We start from the raw sequence: 27,316 nt of genomic DNA, 5'->3' as shown, positions 1-27,316 counted from the left end.
TAGGAGCGCCTCAGCGGGAGGGGAGGGGAGGGGCGGGGCCTGGCCGCGCCCAATGGGGTTGGTTCTGCTCGGGCTTTCAAACACAGCGCGCGGCGGCGGCGGGAGTTCTGGTTTCTGTTCCAGCCGCAGGGGACGGACCCGGGCGAGCAAACCGGGAGCGGCGGCGGGTAACGGCTCTGCCGCGCGCTGTCGGGTGGGGCTGGGGCGCCTCGTCTCTGCCCTGTGTCCGGGCTGCCGGGCCCTACTGCCGCCGAGCTAAGCCGGGAGACAGTCCGACCGGCGCGGGCGCAGACACTGCGAGGAGGGGAGTGCTGGGGCCCGGCGGGGTCGTTAGCTGAGCCCTGACTCCCCCACCCATACGCGCGGAGGGGAGGGGTGGGTGTGATTGCATTAGTGGAGTCGTCCCCTCGCCCCCCCCCCCCCGACAGACAGATACATGCGGGGGGAGGGGGGGATTATTGCCTTACCTGAGCTCCCCCACAGGCATAGGCCGGGGGTGTGTGGGTGGGGTGTGGTGGGGGGGGGGGTATTGCATTCGCCCAGCCCCCTCTGCAGGGCTCCGAAACTACTTTAATTCGCGCCATACCTTAGTGCGCCCCCAACATCTCCGATAGTACGTGCCACCCGGTCGGGCAGTGTCCCTATCGAGCATACCACTGGCATCCGGAGGGCAAAGGGGCCTGGGTGTAAGCGCTGAAACCTCTGGATTCGCTGTCATTGCAGATACACAAATCCCAGGACATTTGTGCTTTTCCCGCTGGGAGCGTTCCCAGTTCTCCCGCAACTGGTGTGTGAAATGCCAGGTGCACAGTGCTCCTCTCTGGGTGCGTTTATTGGGGCGCCTTAATTGGCCTAAGTACTTATGGACTCAGTAAAATAAATGCCTCAGGAAGCATTAAATGTGTGATTATAACAACCTCTTTAAACACCTCCACTTTCTAGACAGTCTGTCAAAAAGAAACACTGTGGAGCTGCCGCTGGTACTGTGTGTCTTGTAACTTGAGAAACACCCATGAAATGGGTCGGACCTGACATCCTCATCTGTGTGGCTTTTTCTTCTTCGCCTACGCATAACAGGCCTCAGGTGGCACATGACTAGGATTCATCACCGAATTGGGTCCACTGGTTGGCTCATTAGCTTCCCCAGGCTGGGTATTAACAGGGATTGCGATGTCAGTGATGATCCATGCCCCCTATGTGCCGCTGGACTGCTGTCGATGGCTTGACTTTTAACTTGTCTAATTTACATTTAAACTAAATTCCTGCTAATTCTCATCTGGCCTATTGGTAAACTGGGCCCCTGGCTACAGTTGCTGCCTAAATTGCACAGCTGTTCCCCCTGCTGGGAGGAGGCTGGAATTGCAGCTAGCTAGTTCTTTAGCCGGAGAGCTAGGTGGCTTTCCTTAATTTTATAGCCAGCCTTTATTTGCTGACCACCCTTCTCTCCCCCCCTGCCCAATTCCCCTGGGGGGATAGGAGGAAATTTCCCATGGGTCCCTAGTCTTCCAGCCCTGTTGTGGCTTCTACAGTGGATTTCTGTGTGGGAGCCCTTTGCTGTCAGAGTTCTCTGCAGCTGCACATTTTGCAGCTGCTCTGAGCTGTCCCTGTATGCGTCTTTTTTTGGGTGAGAGGAGCACTAGCAGCATGACATGGAACTTCATAAGTTCACCTCAGTAGCTCAAGCTGTGCAGTTTGGTACTGTCACTGTGTTTGGTATGGGTCACCACTGAAACTGCCAAACTGAGGACAGATGTCCAGAAACAGAGCAGACACGCTCCTAACTGGTGGTATATTCTAGAATAAGATTTCACCAAGCCAGTTAACAACAGTGACTCCTGTACCACCACACTAGTTATCAAGAAGCCAAAACACAGTTTCCTTAGGCATTCCAGTCCCTGACTTACCACCCAGACAACTGGATTTTTGTGATGAATGATTATTAAAACTAGAAATCACATATGAAGTTCTTCCAATCCCAATGGACCAGCCACCTTCCACAGCTCAATATATGTTTTTAGGATCTTACCAAATACCACACTGCAGCTTTACTGAACTAAAAACTGTTTGTTAATAGAAAAGAAAAGAGTTATTAAATGGTTAAAGGTTACATACATTTGATTTCAGAGTCTGTAGGTCAGGATAATAGCAGAGATGGTGATTCTGCTAGCGTGCAATAAAACTCCCTGGATCACCTAAAAAGATTGGGGATCATCAGTGTTTTTCCAAAGGTTACTTATTAGAAATCACAATCTAGAGCAGTGGAGCAAGAAAGAAGACAAAACAGTGATGTCACAGGCTCCTATTTTATACCCTAAGCCCATGTGCGTGGAAAGTTACTGGCAAAAAGAGGGAGTCTTAGATCACGTCCTTCATGCCTCACTGAACCATGAGGCAGCCATTGTCTGGTGCTTTCTGAAATGTCTCCAGGAGAGGCTCACTGGGTGAGCTGAGTCTCTTCAATGGCCCATCAGCACAGGGATGGCTAGTATGGATGTAAATTTGCCCTGTGGGTGTCACCCAAGAGCAAATCATACTTGATATACAAACACATAGCCCAGCAGTTCTCAAACGATTGGTCGGGACCCCAAAGTGGGACGTGACCCCATTTTAATGGGGTCGCCTGGGCTGCCTTAGACTTGCTGGGGCCCAGGGCTGAAGCCCAACCCTGAGGGCTTCAGCCCTGGGTGACGGGGCTCAGGTTACAGGCACCCTGTATGGGGCTGAAGCCCTTGGGCTTCCACTTCCCGCTCTACCTATAGCGGTAGGGGTTGGGCTTTGCCCCCATCCCACCTGAGGCAGTGGGGCTCAGGTGGGCTCAGGCTTCTGGCCCCCCTCCTGGGGTTGTATAATACAGGCAGTCCTCAGACTTATGACGCAATTGGTTCTTGTAAATTGCATTGTAACTCGGAACTGCAATACACTCCATTGTGGGACCGAGCGTCGTAAAGTCAAAACCAATTGTCATAAGTTGACTCAGGGTGTCAATTCAGAAACGTAAGTGCCATTCATCGTAAGTCGAATGTCGTAAAGTCGAGGACTGCCTATTTCATAACTTCAGATACAATGACGATACCTGAATTTAAACAGAATAATCATACTAAACATGTTTCAGAGTAACAGCCGTGTTAGTCTGTATTCGCAAAAAGAAAAGGAGTACTTGTGGCACCTTAGAGACTAACCAATTTATTTGAGCATGAGCTTTCGTGAGCTACAGCTCACTTCACCGGATGCATACCGTGGAAACTGCAGCAGACTTTATATATACACAGAGAATATGAAACAATACCTCCTCCCACACCCCACTGTCCTGCTGGTAATAGCTTATCTAAAGTGATCATCAGGTGGGCCATTTCCAGCACAAATCCAGGTTTTCTCACCCTCCACCCCCCCCACACAAATTCACTCTCCTGCTGGTGCTAGCCCATCCAAAGTGACAACTCTTTACATAATCAAGTCGGGCTATTTCCTGCACAAATCCAGGTTTTCTCACATCCCCCCCACCCCCATACACACACAAACTCACTCTCCTGCCGGTAATAGCTCATCTAAACTGACCACTCTCCAAGTTTAAATCCAAGTTAAACCAGAACATCTGGGGGGGGGGGTAGGAAAAAACAAGAGGAAACAGGCTACCTTGCATAATGACTTAGCCACTCCCAGTCTCTATTTAAGCCTAAATTAATAGTATACTAAACATATAACTTTTCCATTGATACATGACGTACTTTGTACAGAATTTATTGCAATTTGTAACAGTGGTCACTGTATTAGTGTAACTAGTTATCTTCCTTAGTATACAGCATCACAGGTACAACCTAAGGCTAGGCATAGCAGGAAGCCAGCCAGCTTGGTGCCACATGAGAGTACAGCACCCATCTGCCCAGCCTCAGTGCAAATACACTGCTAAGTAGAACTTTATGCCAGTGTGGCTGGTGATGTTATTCACCATCATGGGTTAATATGGCCAGGAGAGTGCATTTTGTTTCATGGGTGTATTCTGGAGCTCTGCACTGCATGCAACGTCTGTTCATTTGAGACTGAAACACTTTTTAGTTTTTTGGCATCCCATTTCCAACAAGCTCACACTTTGGTACCCCCTGTCTTAGTGGATATATGGAGTTCTATACAGTTGCATCTTTCAGAGATGACCTTAAGCCACTTATATGCAGTGTAGTTTGTAGCCATGTCAGTCAGTCCCAGGATATTAGAGACACAAGGTGGGTGAGGTAATAACTTTTATTGGACCAAATTCTGTTGGGGAGAGAGACACTTTCAAACTATATAGAGCTCTTCTTCAGGACCTGAAGCTTGTCTCTCTCCCCGACAGAAGTTGGTCCGATAAAAGATATTACCTCACCCACCTTGTCTCTTGAAATTAGTTATGGCACTTTGTAAGAGTACGGTTTTCCTGTGGTATTCATGAGTAAAATTTCCTCTCATACTCCACTGCTGTGCTTCATGCTGTAGTTCGTTAGCTCTGGGTAGCTGGTGCAAGAGATGGCCTATGTAAATGTTAACTATTAAGTTGCTGATAGGTGTTTCCCTTGTTTTCTCTAGTGATTTTCTTCATCATGGAGGTGACAGGAAGTTTCTTCAGCAAACTGCGTGCTTTAGCTGTCACTTTGGAGAAAGAGGCTGAGCAGCTTGAACAAGCATTAAATAGAGAAGATACACGTAAGTATGTGAGAGGCTGCACCTCAAATCTGGTACTTCAGTGAAAGCTGTTAGCTTTGTGCTCTAAGCAAGAAAAACACATTACAAGAGAGGTCAAAGTATTTCCAACCTGCTCTTTTGTATGGAAATGCAGATTCTAGTTTCTGATGTGATCTGGATATTTGGATTAAGATGGAATGTTGAATGCTGAGAGCTATAGACTTTGAAGGCCACATGCCTAGTTCAAAACTTAACTTTTTTTGGTCTTGTAACTATTTTTCTTTGTTGAAATGTCTGTATGTTGTGGGTTAAATCTTGAATGGTATGTTCCTAGAATGATCTTTTTTAACATTTGATATAAAAAAGGGAAAATTCATGATTATCAGGTGTGGAAACTGGCAAATTGTTTAAAAATATGATACCTCTCTTCTAGAAAATAATAGTGATGCAGCATTACCTACATGTGAAAAGTTTGTTTAAACTTATTTTGTTAACCTTGTTCACACATATTTAAGTTGTGGGTTGCAGCACATGTAGTGAAGCTCTCCTTCGACATAAAAATAACACTCCACAAGTGGCAGAAGCTGTGTCGGCAACATAAATTTTGCTGACATAAGTGATAGTGTAGACATAGCCTGAGTTCCTGGAGGAGATGCAGTAACCCTCCCCCAGGAAGAAGAATACAATCTCTAGTCCACAAAGATATATAAAATGTGTAGGTACAATGTATAAAGGGGATACAATAGTATCATAACAATACAGATAAGTCTCATCAAGTTGATAAAATAGTCCCCACGTATACTGCATGTGGTTGGAATATCTGTCACAGTGTCCTTATTTCAAACTCATTCATGCACTTTCTTGATTAGTACAGATTTTGTCACTCTAGATAAGGTTTCTACATGATAGAACTACTTGGATGAGAAGAGACCTCTAGTTACAGGTTTCAGAGTAGTAGCCGTGTTAGTCTGTATTCACAAAAAGAAAAGGAGTACTTGTGGCACCTTAGAGACTAACCAATTTATTTGAGCATAAGCTTTCGTGAGCTACAGCTCACTTCATCGGATGCATTCATTTTTCTGCATCCGATGAAGTGAGCTGTAGCTCACGAAAGCTTATGCTCAAATAAATTGGTTAGTCTCTAAGGTGCCACAAGTACTCCTTTTCTTTTCTCTAGTTACAGGGGTTCTCAATTTTTTCATACATCTTTATAGATTTGTTGACACAACTGTGTAGAAGTTACCTTTTTTCTGATTCATGATCAGCTAACATCCTTACTGCAGTTGTGTGGAAAGGTAGCATTAGGCAAGTATTGAATTTTTAGTTGTCTTTTGACTAAATTTAGAAGCTACGAACAAGAATAGCCATTTCCATATAATCAGTCTGCTCTCCAGGGACCACAGTTTGTGACCCTCTTCTCCTAGTGGGTTATGTAGTCTAACTTTCTGTGTAATGGCAGAATTACATTGTTGTTTTTAAACTGTCCTTAACAGGTATCAAGTCTGGCCTCGAATATTGTAGCGGACCACCAGGTCTACTACAGTTAAGTCAAGACCAGCTTGAAACACTACTCTCCCAGTAATCTAAGCACTTGAAATTTGGTGTTCTTCATGAGACCATGGGCTAGGGTTAGTGATCCAAATTTAGGGTCCTTTGATCAAGGGGTTCCTGAGATACAGTCCCCCCACTCAAAAAAATCCTCTTTTTTTTTTTAAGATTGGCGTATTCTACGAATGTATTTTTGCCCAGACCAGCGGCTCAAACCATGGCTCTGATCCTGGCACAAGAGTTTCATTCACTTGAAGGTTGCTCCCAGAGAAATGCCCACCGGCCCTTTGTAGTAGCAAAGTTCAGAACAGTATTAGCCAAAGATTTTGCTTCTCTATTCTCCTAATGCTTGAACTAAATGGGTGCCTGTTAGCCCCATGTTCTCTCCTCCCATGTGTATGCCAGGATCTGGGCGACTGAGCCCCTGCCCCTGACTTCATGTGAGCTGGCATCTGGGGCCCTTGTCCTCTCTGTGTGGGTCAGAGCCCCTTTCCCTGCCCCCTTATCTGAGCCAGCATCTGGGAAAACCCTGCCTTTTTGAGTATGAAGCTGAGAATAGGTATTCTGGGAGCATGCACCAAGAACACAAGGCTGACACTGGGATAAGGAGTTGATAACAGGCATGCTTGATGCATATCACAGGCTCTCCAGCACTGGGGAGGGGAGGGGAACACTCATTGACATAAGTGGAGCAGTTTACACATCTCAGGGCTATTGTTCCAGGCTGCATTCATTTCCATGAGGTGTTCTCATTCAGCTGAGACCATTACATTGAGATAAATTGGCCACTGTACACCTCTGAGTCTCCTATGCCTTCAGGTTATCTTGTTCTGGGGAAGCTGCATATAGCAAAGCAATTGCTGATTATGAATTTCTAAATATTATAGTGGAGCACCAGTTCTGCTACAGAGATTAATTTATTTAAAGAATGTTTTAATTTAATTTAAAGAATGATTCTTCTAAGTGTTCTAAGATTTGATGCATATCCAGATTATCTTGAATTATTTTTGTTTTAGGGAGGTGTATGATAGGATTAATGATCCAAATTTGGGGTCATTTTAGCAGCAGGTTCTGAGATACAGTCTACTGGGGTGGGAAACAGCTTTTCTTAAAGTTCACTGATTCTATCAATGTGATTTTGTTCACATCTGGTTTCTAATATGCTAATGGTTTGATGGGATGGACAGTATGACCTGGAAATGGAGATGAGTGGCAGGGTGACTGGGGGAAATACGGGCAGGGGCTCCCATAAGCCCCTCAGATGTGTATGCCAGGATCTGGGTGGTCTGAGCCCCTCTCCCTACCTTTGTATGTGTGCTGGATTGGGGAGTGGGGCTATAAATTTCAGGGAATAATGAGGGAATGGGAGAGAAGAGATACACACACCAGTCTTCTCTTAAATGCATAAAGTTCCTGTAATCACAATGTAATAACATTGTCAAGTTTTTTAGATATAGATCATGTCTGAGATTTTTCTCACCAGCTTTGTTTGCTACTACACAGTCCTAGCATTTCAAAACACAACCATTATCCTCATTCCACCATAACAAAACATAAGCGGGGGGGGAGTGTAGGAATAATTAGGAATCCCTTGGACTTGGACTCAGAAAACTTGGGCTCTATTCCTGACTTTGCTACTAGACTGTAGGATGACTTCGGTCAAGTCACTTTAACCGCTCTCTACCTCAGTTTCACCATCTGTACAATGGGGATAATGTTTCACTCCTTGAGATACAATGATGAAAAGTAATATGTAAGAGCAAGGTATTATTCTCATTACCTGGCCACAAGAACATCTGGACTGGACATCGATATAATTGTAACTGTCTAAATGACTGCTAGCTTCTACCAACAAGATTTTGTTTTGTTTTGTTTTGTTTTGTTTTTTAAAAAGAGGAAATTTAAATGGCAAAAAAATTTAATGCCAAGTTAAAGTTGCTCAGTGGTATCTTGCCGTTCCCGAACGTCAAATTCAGCCACACTCAAACTTGTGAAAACTAGGAAATACAGTTCTACCGTACTTGCCCATTCAACCGTAACGCATACTCACACTCTGCCTTTTCGCTGAGCTGAACGAGAGCTACCTACACCTGCTCTGCACTAGTATACTTGGCCTAATCTACACAAAGAACACCACATCTGCTAAATTTTACAACCCCTTCAACCTCTTTTTTTTACAAACCCTTTACCTTATGTACACAATACCAACTAACACTATACCTGTATTTACCCTTCATTAAACTCAGATCAGGAGTTCTCTTCCACCTAACTGCAGACTATCTCCCCCACTAGTGACACAAACTACATAAGTAAATTACATTACATCCTTCCCATGCCAGTGTTGGTGCACAGGGCAGAAACTAGTCTCTTCCATTCTTCTCTGTCATTTGCTCTTGCTTCCATCTGCTCTACGGTGTCTATCAACTGTTTTGCCTGCCCTTCTAAGGGTTCTTCCGAAGGTTTCTCTTGGGCAACCTTGTTTCCTCAAACCAGTTGTTTTCCACTTGACAGCTTCATGTGGGAATCTGTGTGTTGGCATCCAGAGTTCTTGTCCCAAATATGTGCCGTGCTTCTTTCTGATTCTGATGGCAACAATTGGCTGGTTGGTGGTTTCTCGGACCTTGTCTTCGTAATGAAGTCTTTCCAACCAATGCCCAAAATCTTTTGTGGGCACGTATTTTTGAATGCATCTAATTTTCTATCTAATGTTTTGGTAGATAGCCAGCTCTCAAAGCCATACATTCACACAGAGATTATATTTGAATTGAAAATTCTCAGTTTTGTTCTGATGCTATATATGTAAGCTTGGAAGGATTAGATATTTATTGCTACATGTCAGTAAATGTCATTTTCACTATACACACACACAAACTGATGAAAAAATATTGCTATAGATGATAATTGAAACTTACAGATGGGCAAAGTAAGAAATTCTGCTTGAGAACTGATTAGAGTTTGATTTAAAGTTATTTACTTCATATATTTTGATGTGATATTGACAATTCGTGTTTTAATGGTTATATAGCTTTAAATTTTTGAATCTCAACATCTGCTGTCATTAAATAATTGTCTGACACCCTGTATAATTTCTCACAACTGAAATTTTAAATTAAGAAAAATTTAAAATGTTTAAAAATAAACATTGATATTTCTGTTGAAATGATATAAAATAAAAAGTTCTGCCAAGCCTATGTATTTCTTTGATTACCATACGTTGTTAAGTTTAGTAAATGCTGTGTTGCCTTTCCTACCCTTGATCTCACTTCCTTCGTGAAGTTTCTGTTGGCCAATATGGTGCAGCCTAGGTAGGTGAACTGTTCTACTTTGTTTTTGCCTTCTCGTGTGATTTTACTGCTAGATGACTAAGCTTCAACAATGTTTGTTTTAGCATACTAATCTTGAGCCCTGCTTAGCCTGGTGTTTTTTCCAGATTGTCTATCTTTGTAACTTTTCAGGAGTGTCACTCAGTAGTGCAATATCATTAGCAAAGTCTAGGTCTTCTAGGCATTTGCCATGCTATATCAGTGTTTGCGTTGTCAATACCCTTTTTCATTATCCAGTCTATGACAATGCCAAACAGTGGAGATAAAATGTAGCCCTGTTTTATGGCAGTGTCCAAGTTGAACTACCCTGTCTGGTTGTTTACCCTTACAGAGCACTTTGCATCTTTGTACGTGGCCTTGATAATGATGACAACTTTGGCTGCGATTCTGTAGGACTGAAGAACATTCCACAATGTATGTCTGTGCAGGCTGTTCAAATGTCTTTTGAAAAATCAATTAAATTGATGATGAGGGGAGCTTCCCAGGTTAGACATTCTTCTATGATGGTCCTTAGTATAAATATCTCCTCTACACAGGATGTCTTGGGCCTGAATTCTTCTCTAATCTTTGCATCCACTGCCTTTCTTCGTGTTACTCAGCGGAAGGCTTTCCCTACAACTGAGTAATGTAACTTCTCTCCCATTTTTGCACTCAGTAAGATCACCTTTTTTGGATATTCTGACAATGGTTCCATCTTTTCAGTAGTCATTAGGGGGTGTCTTTTTTCCCAAATCTTCATTGACCAACTGTCTGTTTTGTTACGGTGATGGTATCAAGTTTTTAGCGCCTCTGCTGTGATTTGATCATCTCTCAACACTTTATTTTTCAGTTTCTTGATTGCAGCCTGTACTTTTGACATCTCTGTTGGGCCAATGTTTATATCGAGTTGATCCAGTTTGCATGTTTCATCAAAATCTGATGCTGAAATGGAGCTTGGTCTGTTAAGAACTCCTTTGAAATGTTCTGCTCATTTGTTTTTCTGGCCTATCTCAGTTGTAAGCATTTTTCCATCTTTGCTTTTTATTGGCCCATTTCCTATTTTGAAATTTTCACTTGGTAAACAACTCTGTGACTTCCTATCATAGCAGCATTGCCATGTTCTTCTGTCAGAGAACAGCACTGTATGATTGACATTTTTAGGAATCGAGTTTGGAGTCTGGAGTATATGGTGCACTAGTTTATATGTTCCCAATTGATGGGTCATTACCTTGCGTAGAATCTGCCATAATGAGCACTATTCCCTCTAATTGTTTGTTGTCACTATAACCTGAATAAATGAGATGCGGCTTCTCTTGCTTGAAGCGCTTATTGTCTGCACTTGTCAGTCTGCTCTTGCTGATGCCCAGAATTTTGAATCTAACATTGTCCATCTCCTTCATGATCTTTGATATTTGAAACATTCTCATGTTTCAGTAACAACTTTGAAGTGTTTTCTTGCTGCCAGCATCAAACTTTTCAGGGTCCAGGTTTCCACAGACTTGGTTTCACCAGGTGCCTTCATGCAGCATGCAGGCTCAGCAGTGTTCTCTGCTGATGAGCCATTTTTATCAGAATGATACCTTGGTTCCCTTTCTATAATCAGTGTGGGTTTTTTATGAGGCTAGGTGGTTAACCTTGTGCTCAACCCTCCCCACTTTATTCATGCTTGGGATGAGCAGTCACATTAAAGTGCAGCGGGCCAGCTTAACCTGCAGAGTGCAGTGCTGAAATTAAAGATGCTAGATTTCTCAAGTACACTTGCATCTCTTTGATCACACACTCGGGGGCCAAGAAGAGGGACTCTCGAATCCCCAGATACTGCAGCCTCCTAGGTTGCCTCATATCACAATTGCACCTCTTCCAAGCTGCTCCAACTAATTTCTCCACCATTCAGTACAGCTACATCTAACACAACGAACACAGCTGGAGTGCATGCAGATAATTCCCAGTGGTTACTGCCAGCTCCAGGTGGGCAGAGTTAAGATTGCATGGGCAGGTATCTCAACTTTGTATTTCTTGGTTTTCACAAGTTTGAGTTTTGTTGAACTTGGAGTTTTGGAGGAGTATGAGATACCACCGGGCAACCTTAACTCTGCATTAATGAAGTTTTTTGCTATTTAATCTTTGATGACAGTTCAGTACCTTGTTCCATTACCTCTAATCCTTAAAGTCAGTAGGTTTTACTTACGTTTTCTGTTTCATGTAAAACTATTGCTGCTTGTATTGTCCTTATTGATCCAGTCTGTCCTATGCTATTTGTCTATCTGCATTGCTTGCTTTCTTTATAGTATATCTGCACATTTGATTCAAAGTTTTAATTTGATTTATCAACTCATACTTTTCCTGGTCTGTACATTGCCGTGTCTTGTCACGTAGCAGATGTTCCCTCTTGCTTCATCTATTCACATTAACCTTAATTTCCAGTATAAGGGACAAAGTCTGCCTGCTTTTGACTTCTGCATGCATAAGTGAGAAACACTGGCATCTGTATGCAAGCAGACAAGTCAGATGAATTGATACTTGATTCTGCTTTTTGCAGGTATAGATGTTTGTATCCATGTTTCTGCCAAACTTAGTTGAAGGTTAACACTGATAAGAGGTGAAATTTGGCACAGGTATCCCACATTTTCACGGAACATTCTGATAGGAGTAGATTATACCTTTGGTGATACTGCTTCTATAAACAGGACCTTCTAGCATCATTCACTGGAGCAGTAATGGAGTGAACCTAAATTGATCCTCATCAATTTCTCTCCTCTTCCCCCTGTGGCTTTGCATCCTGTGCAATGTCAATTGTCACACTGCAGTCTTATGATATGTGGGGCATTTGGTTTATAATATTACACTTGGTTCTTTTTTATATATTTATTTATTTGTTTGTTTTTGTTTTGTTTTTCATGTTGACTCTAATAAAACTATATGTCTATGGTAGAAATAATTGAGATTACCGACTAACTTAATGAAAAGATATTAACCTCTGTTTTTCCTCCAAAATCGTTTTCCATTAACATGCATATTGAAGAATATGAAGATGAATCTCCAATGAGAGTTTTACATGACCTGCATTGTGAAGTCAAGACTCTAAAGGTAATGACTGACTCATCACTTGCTTGTCAAACTATACAGCAACATATCTTTTTATTTTCCATAACTTTACAGATTATATATTAAATATTTTACAGTTCTAACTCATGAAGGTTAACAACTCAGAATTTGACTTGTTTTCTTTCAGTTTGCAAGTCCTAATTATTTGTGTTCCAAACTAATTATTTAAGTAAATTCTTTGTTTATAGAGTTGGTGGCACTGAATTTATAAGAAACCAATTTGTGCACTTCATGAAAGAGAGACCCAATTTCAGTAAGCAAACAGATCCCAGTTTCAGGCTTTCAGATGGTGATTGAAAATGGTAAAAAGATTTTTAAATATACAAATATTTTGTCTACTGTCTTATCACTCTGGTATTTAAATATTGAATTCATAGATTCTAAGGCCAGAAGCGACCATTGTGATCATCTAGTTTGACCTCCTGTATAAGACAGGCCATACAACTTCCTGAAAATTATTCCTAGCACAGATTTTTTAGAAAAACATCCAATCTTGATTTTAAAATAGTCAATCGATGGAGAATCCACCATGACACTTGGTAAAGTGTTCCAGTGGTTAAATTGACATTTGAATTGACAGTGTGCTGAATATTCCGTAACCCAAAATTTCTAACAAAAATGTTCAGATAGGGAGAAAATTGTAGCACTGATGGAGTTCAGATTAAATGTACTAATATATACCCCAGTAAACATGTTAGATTGCTATAAGAATTTTATGTTGAACCACATAAAAATACAATGGAAAATATGGAAGAAACTTATTATCATTGTCTAATGGTCTGTTCAAACTATTCAGTGGGTGTTTTACTCATGACTTCAATGAGAGCAGGCCCTAAGCAATTAAAATCTTCTAATGTTCTCGTTTGTTTGACAGATCCATCACTCTTAAATTTCCTCCCTTCCCCACTATCTGGCATTCTAGCCAGCTGCAGGTATTCTGGCTGAAATATGCAAAATGGCAGTATCCAGTCCTGGAGCCTTAGATGAGAAGAAATGCTTCCTTTCCACAATCTGGAACTCTAACTCTACTTAACTGCTGTGTCGGCAATGCTCTGATCTTTTGCCTCCCATAATATCAGAGCAGCAACATCTCAGGACCTTTCCTCAGTGAGAAAGTAGAGACAAGGACTGAGAATTACAAATTCTGTTTGAAGTCAACTACTAAGCATCTTAGATTAAAACTTCTTTTTTAAGAGCTTCCACTATCTACTGGTTAGTGTAAAATATGGTGACAGTTGTGATATAATGTTCTGTCCTGCCAGCAAGTTTTAATAACTCTTCATTTCTGCACACTGGGATTGAATTTAAACTAGATTAGTCTATTTGAAGTACTGACTTGTAGGGAAAGTTCGAGCTCTCCAGTCCCCAAATTCCCAACACGTTTTATTGCTACCATAACTTGGTACATATTTTTATATTTCTGCTGTAGGATATACTTTCAGACATAAAAAGAAAAGGAGTGCTTGTGGCACCTTAGAGACTAACCAATTTATTTGAGCATAAGCTTTCGTGAGCTACAGCTCACTTCATCGGATGCATGCTCAAATAAATTGGTTAGTCTCTAGGGTGCCACAAGTACTCCTTTTCTTTTTGCGAATACAGACTAACATGGCTGTTACTCTGAAAACTTTCAGACATAAGCATGTTGTTCCATATAGCAAGGTAACAGGTGGAAATTGAAGATTGTGAATATTGTGTTCCACTTCCTTCCCATTATCGAAGCAAAAAAATTTTAAAACTGAGTTTGTACACTTTTTGGTTTCCTTATTAATATACAGAAAACTTTGTGAAGCTGGTATAGTTGTGACACATATACTTGACACAAACTCCCAAAAGCAATGAAATGAAGTTAACACACCTAATAGTACATACTCCACTCCATCATGTATAGGCACCTATTTACCATTACCACAACTACCGTACATAGCATACCACATCCATAACTGCCTCACTCAACCCAGCCTTCTTCACATACCTCTTTAATCAAAGTACCTCCTCCCAACATTATTAGTTGTGGATATTAGGTAAGAGTATTGGGTTAGTAGAGGGTAGTTTGGTAAAGTGGGTGGTGGAAGGCTGGATTCCCTAGGACAGAGTTATAGTTGTGGTACATGGACTGATGCACGGTAGTTTTGATAATGGTAGGGTTTGTGCCTTTGGGTGGAGGAACAGAACATATGTACTGTTAGGTGGCTTAACTTTTTATTTACTGCTTTTGTGTCAAATAAGTTGTGTGTAGCAACCAAACTACTTCACAGCAAAGATCTGTGCATTTCCTAGGTTTGTAATGATTAAGCAGGGATGGGGAACTGGGTAAGGGCAGGAAGCCTGCGTGGAAGCAGAAGTGCAGCTGATGATGATTTTATCTATCGGCTCATAGGTGCCAACAGCTGCACATATTTATTAACGCTTTTTTTACTGGCAACTTTGGTGAATAAACCTTCAAGGACAATAGCTGAAAATTACCCTCAAATGAGCTCAGGTATTAAGGGGCTGAGCTAGCAAAAATATGCAAACTCTCATTAACAACAGCTACTGTGCCAGAGGACTAGAGAGTAGCAAATGTTGTATTTATGTTTAGAAAACGTTCTAGGAGTGATCTGGGGAAGTATATACATGGTGCGTGTTGACGGAATCCAGGTACATACCTCCCACACCCAGGAAAATTTCAACCAAAGCCCAGTGTGTTCAGAAGGAAGATGTTTAAAGACTTTAAAAATTTTGCTTTTGCTATTTACATGTGTATCTTCCGTGACTAGCCTTTTGAATAAAATAAGCCTTTTTTAAAGATTCAATACACTCACCCATTTGATGAAGCATACAATAAATATATTGTATACTTTATTCCCCACTGATCTTTGAACAAAACTAGGGAAGAACAACGCTATTTGTAAATTAGTATTTTAAAACTCATGCCTCTACTTTTTTCCTTCAAAGGGTGATGTTAATGCTACCCTGGATCAGAGTCGCTCTGAAAGACAAGAAACTTATGATTTCATGAAGTCCATTAAAGTAATGATGCAAAGAAATACAACAGATCTTGAAAAAATAAAAGAACTGTTCCAGAAATATGGTTATCAACCACTTGTTAAAGATAACTCAGGTAATACTACTTGAAAATACTGTAGAATCTTTGGAAGATTAAAAATATGATTTCTGATAAAACATTGCCCTAATTGTAAGCATCTCTGTATTAAAGAACAGACCAAATGTGTTAATATTATGAACTAGTTACTAAACATAATACAGGCTTAGCCAGATTTCTTTGCATTAACATTTCTAACAGTAGGTCTATTTGTAAACCCTTGAAATAGTTTGCAACTTGAAATATTTACCCTTGTTGCATGGACAAGTTAAATATCACAGTAACGTGCATAAAATTACACTCCCTATCTTTCATTTCAGGTGTCATTAATGTGGACCACAGTAGAATTTGTTTTACAGTAGTACTGAAAGATTTGGGGTCCCATTGTGCTGGGTGCTGTAAACACATGGACAAAAAGACAAAGGTTCTAGAGTTAAGAAAGACCATCTGATGTGGTTTTTAAACATAACTGTCTTGTCCTATATTGAATACTAACTGGTAATTAACAGCATGTTAAAACATGTAACACGTTGTCTTAACCCAATTTGTTATCCTAATGGAGGCTTTGTCTACATGAGCTATTGCACTGGTTTCACTTAAATTAGTTCATACTCCTGTACTCTTATGTTGGGTTGAATGGCTTTTTTCAGCTTATCTTAAATCAAACTGAAATAAAGCGGGTTTAAACTAAAATAAGTGTCCACCCAGAAGCTTGCACCAGTTTAATTAAATTATTTTAAAATCACACTGTTAAACCAGTGCAACTGTTTTGCATAGACAAAGGCCTTTAGACAAAACCAAAGGACTATCTAGTGGTGTCTCTTGTTCTTAAATGTTGTCTCAGCTTTCCCCAGTCTATTCCTTAGTGATATAAAAATCCCAGTAATGCTTGAGGATTAATATAAACCCTTAAAGGTATTATATTAAATGTTAAAGAAAATCAGTAAATATGTGCAAAAAGAAAAGGAGCCCGTGTGGCACCTTAGAGACTAACCAATTTATTTGAGCATAAGCTTTCGTGAGCTACAGATCACTGTAGCTCACGAAAGCTTATGCTCAAATAAATTGGTTAGTCTCTAAGGTGCCACAAGGACTCCTTTTCTTTTTGCCAATACAGACTAACACGGCTGCTACTCTGAAACCAGTAAATATGTGTAATACTAAAGCATTTTCAGAAGTGTCACCACTGGCAAGTCTCCTGCTACTTATGGCTTTCTTTTAGTTGCTATAATTTGTAGGAATTTGCAAGTGTTGTTTTCTTGAGTCTCTTAGTTTCTGAACATAACATAGGATTTGGGCACTCAGTTACCTTCGCAATGGGATCTTCTTAGTTCCTCTTGTTTTTTTTACATTGTGCCTTGTGCACATTTTCACAGTTTTCTATTAACTCTTTGTCAGTGTTGTTTTTCTTAAGGGCAGTCCAGCTGTTGCTACACTTTCTTCTATAATCTTTCCTCCTTCTCCAAATAATATTCCCTGAATTTGAGAAAATGTCAGCTTTTAACCACATTGTAGGGTTTCATGTAGTTTCCAGTGGCACCTTCTAGTATCAAGAAAATATTTACTTCATTTTTCAAATGAATTACTTTTTTGTTTAAAAATAAACATTATTCTCTCTCCCTCCACAGCCCTCAACATTTTGGTACATATTAATTGGCTTTTTATAGTTTTCAGATTTTAGTGATCATTGTGTAGGAGAGTTAAAATATTCTTTTCTCTTAACCATTTCTTTATTGAAATAAGTATACCAGGAGTTCCTTCGGATTCTTGTTACATTTAACAGGATTTCAATTTTACAACTACAGCCATTGACTACATGGCACCTCTGAACAAGAGCAGGGGGACTGTGCCAGCATATCTGATTGTAGAGATTAAGGAGTAAAATGAAAATAAATCCATTTTATATCATATTTAGCCTAGGATTACAAAATAGTCTTGTTTGCTTAGTCTATAAAACAGTTCTTAAGTGGTATACTGAAATTTCTGAAGTATCCTTTGTTTTTAATAAAACAGTGGAGGACGAGGAGGAAGTTAACCATGCATCTAAGATATCTGACCAAGCTAACTCTGATCAAGAGAAAGTGGAAGATATTTCTAGCTTTCCTGCTTGTATTGGGAAAACATCTGTGCCTAAGGATCCCCTGCGTAACCCACAGCTTTCAGATTTCGGTCTTTCACAGTACGCATTCTCCAGAACTTGGGATGTGATGGATGTGCAATCCCAGACCAATATGCATAAAGAAGAGTCAAGAAATAGAATTCCAGCTCCCAAACAGACCCCATATATAGTGCCCAAAACACCAAAATGTACATTAAAGATGGATGATTATGAATGTTTAACTCCAAAGCTTGAACATTTTGGCATTAGTGAACATACCATGTGTTTGAATGAAGACTATACAATGGCACTTATTAATAAAAATCTTCAGACAAGAAAAAAGTAAGTAGATATTTTTAACTTCAGACTGTCCTATGTTTTCTGTAGTAGTTTCCTCTGTGATTGTACTAGTTTCTTGCAATTTTCTGATGGTAGGTGATTCTTTCTTTCCTATTGATTTCCAGCTTTGTTAGTGTTGCATTTAAAAAAAAACACCTTTAATATCCAGCTGTCTATACACACACACACACACAATATCTCTCTGCTGTGCCAGACACTGCTGTGTTGGATACCCTAGATAAATTGCGTCTTCCTGCAAATTTTGTACCTTCTAAAGATTTTTAATTCTCCAGTTTGAGTAGGATCCACATGATAGAGACAAAAAGAAAAGGAGTACTTGTGGCACCTTAGAGACTAACCAATTTATTTGAGCATGAGCTTTCGTGAGCTACAGCTCACTTCATCGGATAGAGACAGTGACTATGTGAAGACCTTGGCTTTCATTAATCTCAGATCTGGGTTCAGACATTAATAAACATTGTCCTATGCAGTAATCATTGGAGAACTGATTTAAAGTTATTTCTTGGTAATGCTGTCTGAATTATGGATGGGCAATAAAAGTTGATTTTTTTTTAAGTTAGCACTTTTAAAGGCAGTTACCAACTATAATGTAATCCAGCTTTTGGGTTGTTGTTTTTTTTTGCAAACTATTTTTTTTTCACAAAACCAAAGACCGATGAAAACGTTTACAATTTTTAATAGTCATGCAAATATTGTTTTCATCAAATAGGTACTCCCTTGTAGTAGCTGCAACACAAATATGGCAGCATGGAGAACTTCAAAGTCAAATTGGTATTTTTAAGGGCCTGATTTCTAAAATGGGTACACCTGGTTTTAAAAGTCATGCCCTCATTGTCTATAGCTGAATGAAACAGAAGAAATACACAGCATAAGTAAATTACATTTTTAAAATAATTTTGGTTGTAATAATCTAAAGTGATGTTATTAAAATAGGTGAAATATGTTTTTCACAATGTCCTTTTAAATTCTACAGCTCAGTTTCTCTTAACGAGTTATTTGACTTAATGAAAGAGTTATCATCTGGAGTGACAAAAAAGAGCTGATAATGAAAACTGTCACAACTTTAATTATGAAGTCAGTGTTAGTTCCATGGGACTTCTATAATTGACGCTCTATATTATCTTTTAAAACTCAAATGGAAAGTTTGTAGTAGGATTAAACAGAAATCACAACATAGCTGGCTGTTTTTCCTTCATACTTACTGAGTAGGTGGATTTTATTTTTTTTTTTGTATTGGTCAATCTTAACATTCAAATTTTTAAAAATCAAATCTCCAGACAGACATTATGCTCTTGCTATGATGCTAATGTATGTTAGAACCAGTGGCTCTAATTGCGAATACTACAACAGCAATTCAGTTATTTTGCCTTTTTCTATACATATGAAAAATTGACATGATGATTTCCCACAAATATTCCACCCATTGGCTATTCTGTGGCTCCTATTTCTCTTCCCACTCTGTGGACTTGTAAAGGAACTGGTCTCAATTCATGTCTGGATCATTCTATAAATGGTACAAACATGCCTCTTGTATTCGTGTTTCATAATAATTAACTTTTAGTAATGAGAGATCTCACTATGCTGTGACTGATGTGACTTTTTTGTGGCTGTGTTTTTTCTTTGTACTGTATTTAAAGGGATGCTAATTCAAAACTTAGTCCGTTTCAAAGAATGCGTCGAAAGTAGTTTCAGTTAGTGGACCTCACTGGGTATTTAGTTTTTATAAATCACTTCTTTTTTGCTTCTATCTCCTGTTGCTGTGTGAAAAGATTGAAACTTATGAACTATGATCTGCCACCTTACCTGTGCCCATAAATATTATATACCAATGCATCTATACATTCAGGCTTCAGTTCTGTAACTATAAGTACATTTAGAACAATTGTTGACACACATCACCTTTTCCTAAACATTATATTAAAAAAAAAAAACCACAGCCACCATTGGCAATCTGACAACATACTTCTCTTACTTACAAAACCAATTCAAAATTGAACAGGGAACTACATACAGTATAAGTTGTGCTAGCCACACAAGCCCTATATTAAATCAAAGTAGATTAGCATAAAACCATTAACCAGTACTGGAGTTAGGGCTGCACATTGGTAGTGTTCAGAATTAAAGTAATGATATGTAGATTATGAAAGGTGAAAGTGGTTCAGTTCGAAAGGAAACTAAATGAAGTGTTTGAATGGCTTAATTTTTTATTTCCTTGCTTCTTACTATTTGCTAACTTTGAGTTACAGTTGTTAGACTGCATATACTATCAACAAAGTTTTCTTTGTGTGGCATATGTGTGTGTCTACATAGCCACTCCCTGCCTTGTAGAGTTTAGATTACAGTAATTCCTTGCTTAACATTGTAGTTATGTTCTTGAAAAATGCGTCTTTAAGCGAAACAATGTTAAGCGAATCTAATTTCCCCAGAAGAATTAATGTAAATATGGGGGGTTAGGTTCTGGGGGGGAAAAATTTTGCCTGACAAAAGACATTATATACATATACAGTATAAGTTTTAAACAAACAATTTAATACTGTACTGAGCAATCATGATTGTGAAGCTTGGTCGAGGTGGTGGAGTCAGAGGATGAAAGAGGGTGGATCATTCGGTTCCTCCTCTTGCTGTTCTTTCCAAAGTGTCAGGGGGTGCTCAACCCCCGGCTCTGCCCCAGGCCCGCTCCCACTCCAACCCTTCCTCCAAGGCCTCACCCCTGCCCTGCCTCTTCCCACCCCTGCTCCTCCCTTCCCCCCCCAAAGCATGCCACGTCCTCGCTCCTCCCAGCCAGAGCCTCCTGAACATCGGGAAACAGCTGATTGCTGGAGGGAGGGGGGAGGCTGCGTGCCTCCCGCCCGCAGCAATCAGCTGTTTTATGGCATTCAGGAGGCTCTAGGGCAGTAGTTTTCAAACTTTTTTTCTGGCGATGCAGCTGAAGAAAATTGTTGATGACCACGACCCAACGGAGCTGGGGATGAGGGGTTTGGGGTGTGGGAGAGGCTCAGGGCTAGGGCAGAGTGGTGTGGGTAGGGGGGAGGGTTGCGGGATGGAGCCAGGAATGAGGGGTTCAGAGTGTGGGAGGGGGCTCTGGGCTTTCCTCAGATGGCTCCCGGTCTGCAGTGCAGCAGGGGTGCTAAGGCAGGTTTCCTGCCTGTCCTGACACTGCGGACTGCGCTGCACCCCAGAAGTGGCCAGCAGCAGGTCTGGCTCCTAGGCAGAGGCGCGCAAGCGGCTCCGCGTGGCTCTCGCCCACAGGCATCGCCCCCACAGCGGGGTTTGGGGCGGGGGCAGTGCATGGAGCCCCATGGCCCGCCCACTTAGGAGCCGAACCTACTGCCGGCCGCTTCCGGGGCGCAGTGCAGTGTCGGAATTGGTAAGGACTAGTCTGCCTTAGCTGGGCAGCACCAGCAACAGGACTTTTAACGGCCCGGTTGGCAGCGCTGACCAGAGACACCGCGACCCACTGCCTGACATTCCGCAACCCAAGTACTGGGTCGCAACCCGCAGTTTGAAAACCACTGATCTTGGGGGGAGGAGCGAGGATACAGCACACAGCCTCTCTCCCCATGCCTCCTGCCTGCAGCAATCAGCTGTTTCGGTGTGTTCAGGGGCTGAGGGGGAAGGCTGTGCCCTGCGTCCTTGCTTCTCCCCCCAGCCTCCTGAACACCACTTAACAGCTGCTTCCTGCCGGCGGGAGGCACGGGGAGGGAAGGGGGAGTTGCTGATCTGTGGGGCTGCTGGCGGACGGGTTGTGCTGTGGGGGGTGGAGGGGACCTGATGACGTGACCCGCCCACCTCGATTCCAAGCCACAACAGCCAAACACCATTATAAGCAAACATTGTGCAACTTTAAATGAGTATGTTCTCTAATAGATCAGCAATGTAACAATGAAACAACGTTAATCAGGATGATATTAAGTGAGGAGTTACTGTAGTTTAATTAATCTTTGTTCCATTTGCCCTGCAGGATCACAATCCTCTTCTTGCACTTCCTCTTTCCTGGACTCTTTCTTGTCAGGCATATAGTGCATAAAGTATGTAGAAAGACTTTACATGCTTTTAAGCAGGCTAATTTTTGTAAATAAGACTCTTTAAAATGTAATTAGTTTATTAATTTAATGGGAAGAAACTGTGTAAAGTTAGAGATGTGTATGTAGCCAGAGTGACACAAAGTAGACTTATTAAATGTCATTTTTAAATACCTATAACTTAAAATGGTTTGACTAATTGCTTTCAAAAATAATTCTAGCGTACTTAAAGTATTTCCCCAATTTTTTTAGCTAGAAATACTTTTCCTGTGCAAAACTGTAAGGGATATGAAAATGGGTCTTGTAATGAAACTCTGGTTGCAATCTTCAGGGAACTGCTATTAAGTAGATCATCAGTGTAACATAATCTGTAACTCATAGAATCACAGAGTTGGAAGGGACCTCAGGAGGTCATCTAGTCCAACCCCCTGCTCAAAGCAGGGCCAATCCCCAATTTTTGCCCCACATCCCTAAATGGCCCCCTCAAGGATTGAACTCACAACCCTGGGTTTAGCAGGCCAATGCTCAAACCACTGAGCTATCCCTCCCCCCAACTCAAACAGCTTGATCAATTTTCCTCAAGCTTTAGAGAAAAAAAATTCTCCTTAGTCTTGAATAACCTTGGCAATTTTCAAGCCAAACTAACTTTCCTAGCGGGTAGGGAGATAAATATATGGGTCATAAAATGGAACCTGGTTGCAACCTTAAAGAGACATCAACTTAAAATCATACAACAGCACTTCTGATATAGTCATGGGAATTCCCATATCAGATCACACCTGTCAGTACCTTATGTTTCAGAGGAAGGTTCAAGAATCCCTGTTGGACAATTATGGAATCCTTGGTCATAGGGAAAACAGGGCTGGGAAACAACTTCCTCTGTCCTTCTCATTATTGCCAATCTTTCTCCTCTGCTGTATAGGTTTCAGGCAAGAGAGAGAGACAATGTAAAATAAAATGGAAATATGGACTCTAAAATCAGATCAAGTGTGGGACAAGACAGCCTGAAACTACTTTTAACTATTCTTTTTTCTTTCAGAATGACTAGGTTTCAAATCTCTTGGGCTATTGATAGGGCATGGATAGATTGTGCACTTGCATGCTATGAACTGCGGGATTTGAACCATAGCTTTCTTTGAGGAAGAGAATGTGTGGTCTTACGTATTTACACAGTGCCTAGCACAATCCTGATCAGGCCTCTGGGTGTTACTGCTATATAAATGTTTAGTAAGTTGACAATATGCCTTTAGTCATGGAACCATAGTCATATTTTTTTTAATATCACTTTTGGTGTATTTTTTTTAATCCCAATGTTTAGTTTTCCTAAGGAAGATGATAATGAAATGTGTGTGGCAGCAGCAACATCATCAAAGTCCAGGGAAATCATGGTTACTCCTGGGCCAGCCATGAAAACACCTAGCAAAAATGGTAAATTCAAACTATTTGGAATGAATAGTGGTAATTTTCAATTAATTCTGAAGTAAACTTTCTGCATTGATAGTTCAGGCTTGATATTTGTCTGCATTATAACTGTTCAGAACATTATTTTTAAAGGGTACAAAAGTAGGTGGGTTTGGCGGTGTGTAAATCTAGCATCCAGACTTAAAGATAAATATTTCCTTTCTCTCCTATCTCCAACACCATCATCCACAGAGACCAAATATGTTATCTCTGTGACTCTTTCACCTACAGAACTTAATCGTTGCTTCAATAATTTCAAACTTATTTATCAAAAGCTTAAAAGAACAGGAATGAAGGTACATTAGAACAAGCTGACCTAATATTATAATTTGTAACTCTTTCAAGAATAGCTGTACAGTATCTTAAAAGAGAAAAATGAAACATACTTCAGAAGGTGTATGAAGATCTTAGAGCAAAATTGTACACTGACAAATATTTAGAATTTGGAAAAATGTAACCTACGTTTATGTAAGAGATTTGTTCGGAAATATGATGTAGATATGTTTTAAGCAAGAGAACTGGTTCTTGAATGTGGATACTGCTATGGATTTGAACCTAAAATTTGCATTTGTATAGATGGAGTAAAGCTTCTAACCTTAAAGATCCTACTAATTTAGTCATGTCTTCACAGTGGTAAAACGGTCAGCTAGTATTATACTTTCATGCTGTTTTGGGATGTGTAAATAAACAAAAATTGTTACTGCAGTCTCTAATACAGAATTGTGAAATTGAACTGTTATATATGCCCTATCTATTCAAGCATGTGAAATTATTACTCATATCTATTATTTTAGCTGTTGATTGCATGGCTTCTCCTTTGATACCTGTATTCTGCACTCCTGGTTTGAAAATTCCTTCCAGAAAGGACAATACCATCTCACCCAAATCCCTGAAGAAGAAAGAATCAAATATTTCTAATCAGACAGCAACCCCCACTCTTCCAGACTTTGAAACAGGCTGGCTAAAAACAGAAACTAAAGTAAGTGCTTAAATATCATTTTAGTAATCATATTTATTCTGAGACAGGTGAACACGTACTTAGATATAATTTTTTAAATGAGTCAGTAATGGGCTTCCCTTCCCACACTGCTTTTGTGGGCAAGTGAATCACTGTAGAACCAATCCTCGTAACATCAACTTTAAGAATGCTATTAATTACTTCATTTGTCTAATAAAACTAAACTAGTTGAAGACATTTTACTATAAGTTTGAATATGATTACCATCTTTTATACAGCCCTTAAAGGGGAACAAGGCTGAGTCACTGCCAGAGATTGATGTGACGGTTAAACAACACAAAGAAGATTATGCTTCTCCTATTTTAAGTTCTGACGAGTATCTTGAACATCTTGGAAGACCCTCTCTTCCAAAAATATCTGACTATGAAAATCTCCTTAATACTCCTCCGCCTCCAGAAATAACAAAGATACCAGAAGACATTCTGCAGGTTGTTTTTACTTACTTTTGTGTGTGTTTGTGCCTGTGGAATCTTCATTCTGTTATCACATCAGTGGTGTGGAAAGACTACTTAATTTTACCAGATTTGAATCTGGAAATTCTTTGCTGCTTTCCATTGAAAATGTATAAAGCATAGTCATGCTTTGAATTCTTGCTCAGATCATTACCTCTTTAATCCCTTTAATGTTTTATTTTAGATATTATCAAAGTATAATCCAAAAACAGATACACCTAAAGTAATGAAAATGGAGACCAAAACAGGAATTGCTACAAAATTTGAAAGGAATATCCCAGATTATTGCAACAAAGAGAACAGGTGAGAGTGAATTCCCCAGATGTACTAAAGAAATTGACAGGTTTCAGAGTAGCAGCCGTGTTAGTCTGTATCCGCAAAAAGAAAAGGAGGACTTGTGGCACCTTAGAGACTTTTCTTTTTCAAGAAATTGAATTGATATAATTTAGGGGGGTATATTTGGAGAACATATATTCATTTAGAAATTAATACTTGCTCTCAGATCAGCTACCAAAACAACCCTTCTTGATTGTGTCTTAATAAATGTGTAATATTTGGCATGGTATTTATGGTGACTGTCTTAAGGTTCCTATCTGTTTGGTCTGTAGTTCATACAAATATATATTTGTGTACAACTAATAATTTCATTTTTTATAAATAGCCAGAATAAATTCATATAATTTAAAATGATCATGTTCAACTGTATAACTATCAAAATTGAAGGGGTTGTGACCTGGAAAATATATAAAAGTGTGTGCTATATCACTGGTGGGGAATACACAGCAGCTTCCCATACCACCTGGCCAGAACTGTGGCAGTCTAGCAATTAAAAAAGACATAGGACAGATTACTGCACCCTTCCCAGATAGCTTATGTATATACATGCAAATACAATTACTTCATGACTCTGGGAGAATTGACTATGAAGAATGTAAACAGTCAAGAAATACTGCTTACGCCTTTCTTAATCAGGAAGGAACCCAAGTATCCTATAAATGTACAGTCCAAGGACTTAATAAAATCTAATGTTCATTCTTGTACAAAGGAGGACAGGAAAAAAAATGTCATAAAACTCTGTAACTTTACCTTTTCGTTCTTCAAGGGCTCTTTGCCCACTCCCTGAGAACCAACGCCCCAATGGTTTCTTCAGATGTTCTTCTGTTCAAGGTTAGGTCATTAAAACCAGGGAACAGAAATAACCACCTGTGACTTAAATGACCATTCACGCAGCCCAAATAGCAAATTTTGAATACTCAAATGCTTGCAGCAAATAGTTTGGAACAAATCCATAGGTTGAAACAAGTTTGCACAACATATCTGAGCAATTCTGTATAATGGATAAATTAGTAAAAATCCTGTTCAGATTGATCAGGAAAAGGATACATTATTTGTGACAAATAACTTGATCTACTATGGATATCTCACACAGGATGATATTCCTCTGCTTCATTGTTCTTTATTGTGCTTGTTGCTTACTCTGATATTAAACTTGTATTTGCTACAGATTTTAGAGTATTGGTGAGGAAAAGAGAAGTCTTCTTCAGAGTTAAGGCCATCATACCAGAGTATTCATGAGAGCCCTGAATGAAACCAAGAACACTCTGAGTTACGTCAGCTAGTATGTTTGAAATTGGGATCCACCCTAGTAGTGTATCAAATAGAATAAAGCTTTAATTTAGCTGGACTTTTTCCCTGTCAAGCAAGATTTACAAAGAAATGCCTCTTTCAAAGGCTTTCTGTTTGAACTGACAAACTTAGTTCTCTTCATTGAAGACACTACTGAAACGTTAAATAAACTTCTGTTCTGGATATATTTACAGAGGATATTCTGAATCTATCAAATCAAATGATTGAGAGTGAGCTGGGCATGTTTCTGGATTTTGATCCACATTTATGGATGTTCTGAGTCTTACAGAGCTTAAAAAGTTGGAAAAAATAGAAAACCAATGAAAAAAGACCTATATCTCAATTTCTAATAACTTTCAGCAAGTCCCAAGGAACTAGTTATGCAAAACTCTTATGGAAAAGAGATGTACATTGTCATAACTTTGCCTTTCTTCAACAAAATACATCTCCACGGCACTAGCTGCAAACTTAGAAGTGGGAGACACAGGAGAAAGAGGACTTCTTATACACAGGACCTGGGGTGAATAAAATCATAATTAACAATTTGTACTAAATCTCATATGAAAATAAAGCACTGTCAAAAATA

General features: G+C 40.0%; 1 protein-coding gene across 2 annotated transcripts; it reads left to right on the top strand.

Moving 5' to 3' along the window:
* The first annotated feature begins 85 nt into the window (after positions 1 to 85).
* On the top strand, positions 86 to 27,316 carry SKA3 (spindle and kinetochore associated complex subunit 3). Of its 2 annotated transcripts, XM_048845583.2 has the most exons (10): positions 86 to 167; positions 4,558 to 4,674; positions 12,526 to 12,590; positions 15,546 to 15,711; positions 17,707 to 18,133; positions 23,492 to 23,601; positions 24,429 to 24,613; positions 24,871 to 25,080; positions 25,289 to 25,407; positions 26,609 to 27,316. In XM_048845583.2, the coding sequence occupies exons 2-10, from the start codon at positions 4,572 to 4,574 to the stop codon at positions 26,613 to 26,615; spliced, it is 1,392 nt and encodes a 463-aa protein (XP_048701540.1). In that variant the 5' UTR covers positions 86 to 167; positions 4,558 to 4,571; the 3' UTR covers positions 26,616 to 27,316. The 2 variants fall into 2 exon arrangements, with proteins under 2 accessions (XP_048701540.1, XP_048701550.1); XM_048845593.2 differs by lacking the exons at positions 86 to 167; positions 4,558 to 4,674; positions 12,526 to 12,590 and adding an exon at positions 13,664 to 13,820.

Source organism: Caretta caretta, chromosome 1 (genome assembly GCF_965140235.1).
Source record: "Caretta caretta isolate rCarCar2 chromosome 1, rCarCar1.hap1, whole genome shotgun sequence".
Classification (NCBI taxonomy): Eukaryota; Metazoa; Chordata; order Testudines; family Cheloniidae; genus Caretta; species Caretta caretta.
This window is presented reverse-complemented; position numbering and strand designations above follow the sequence as displayed.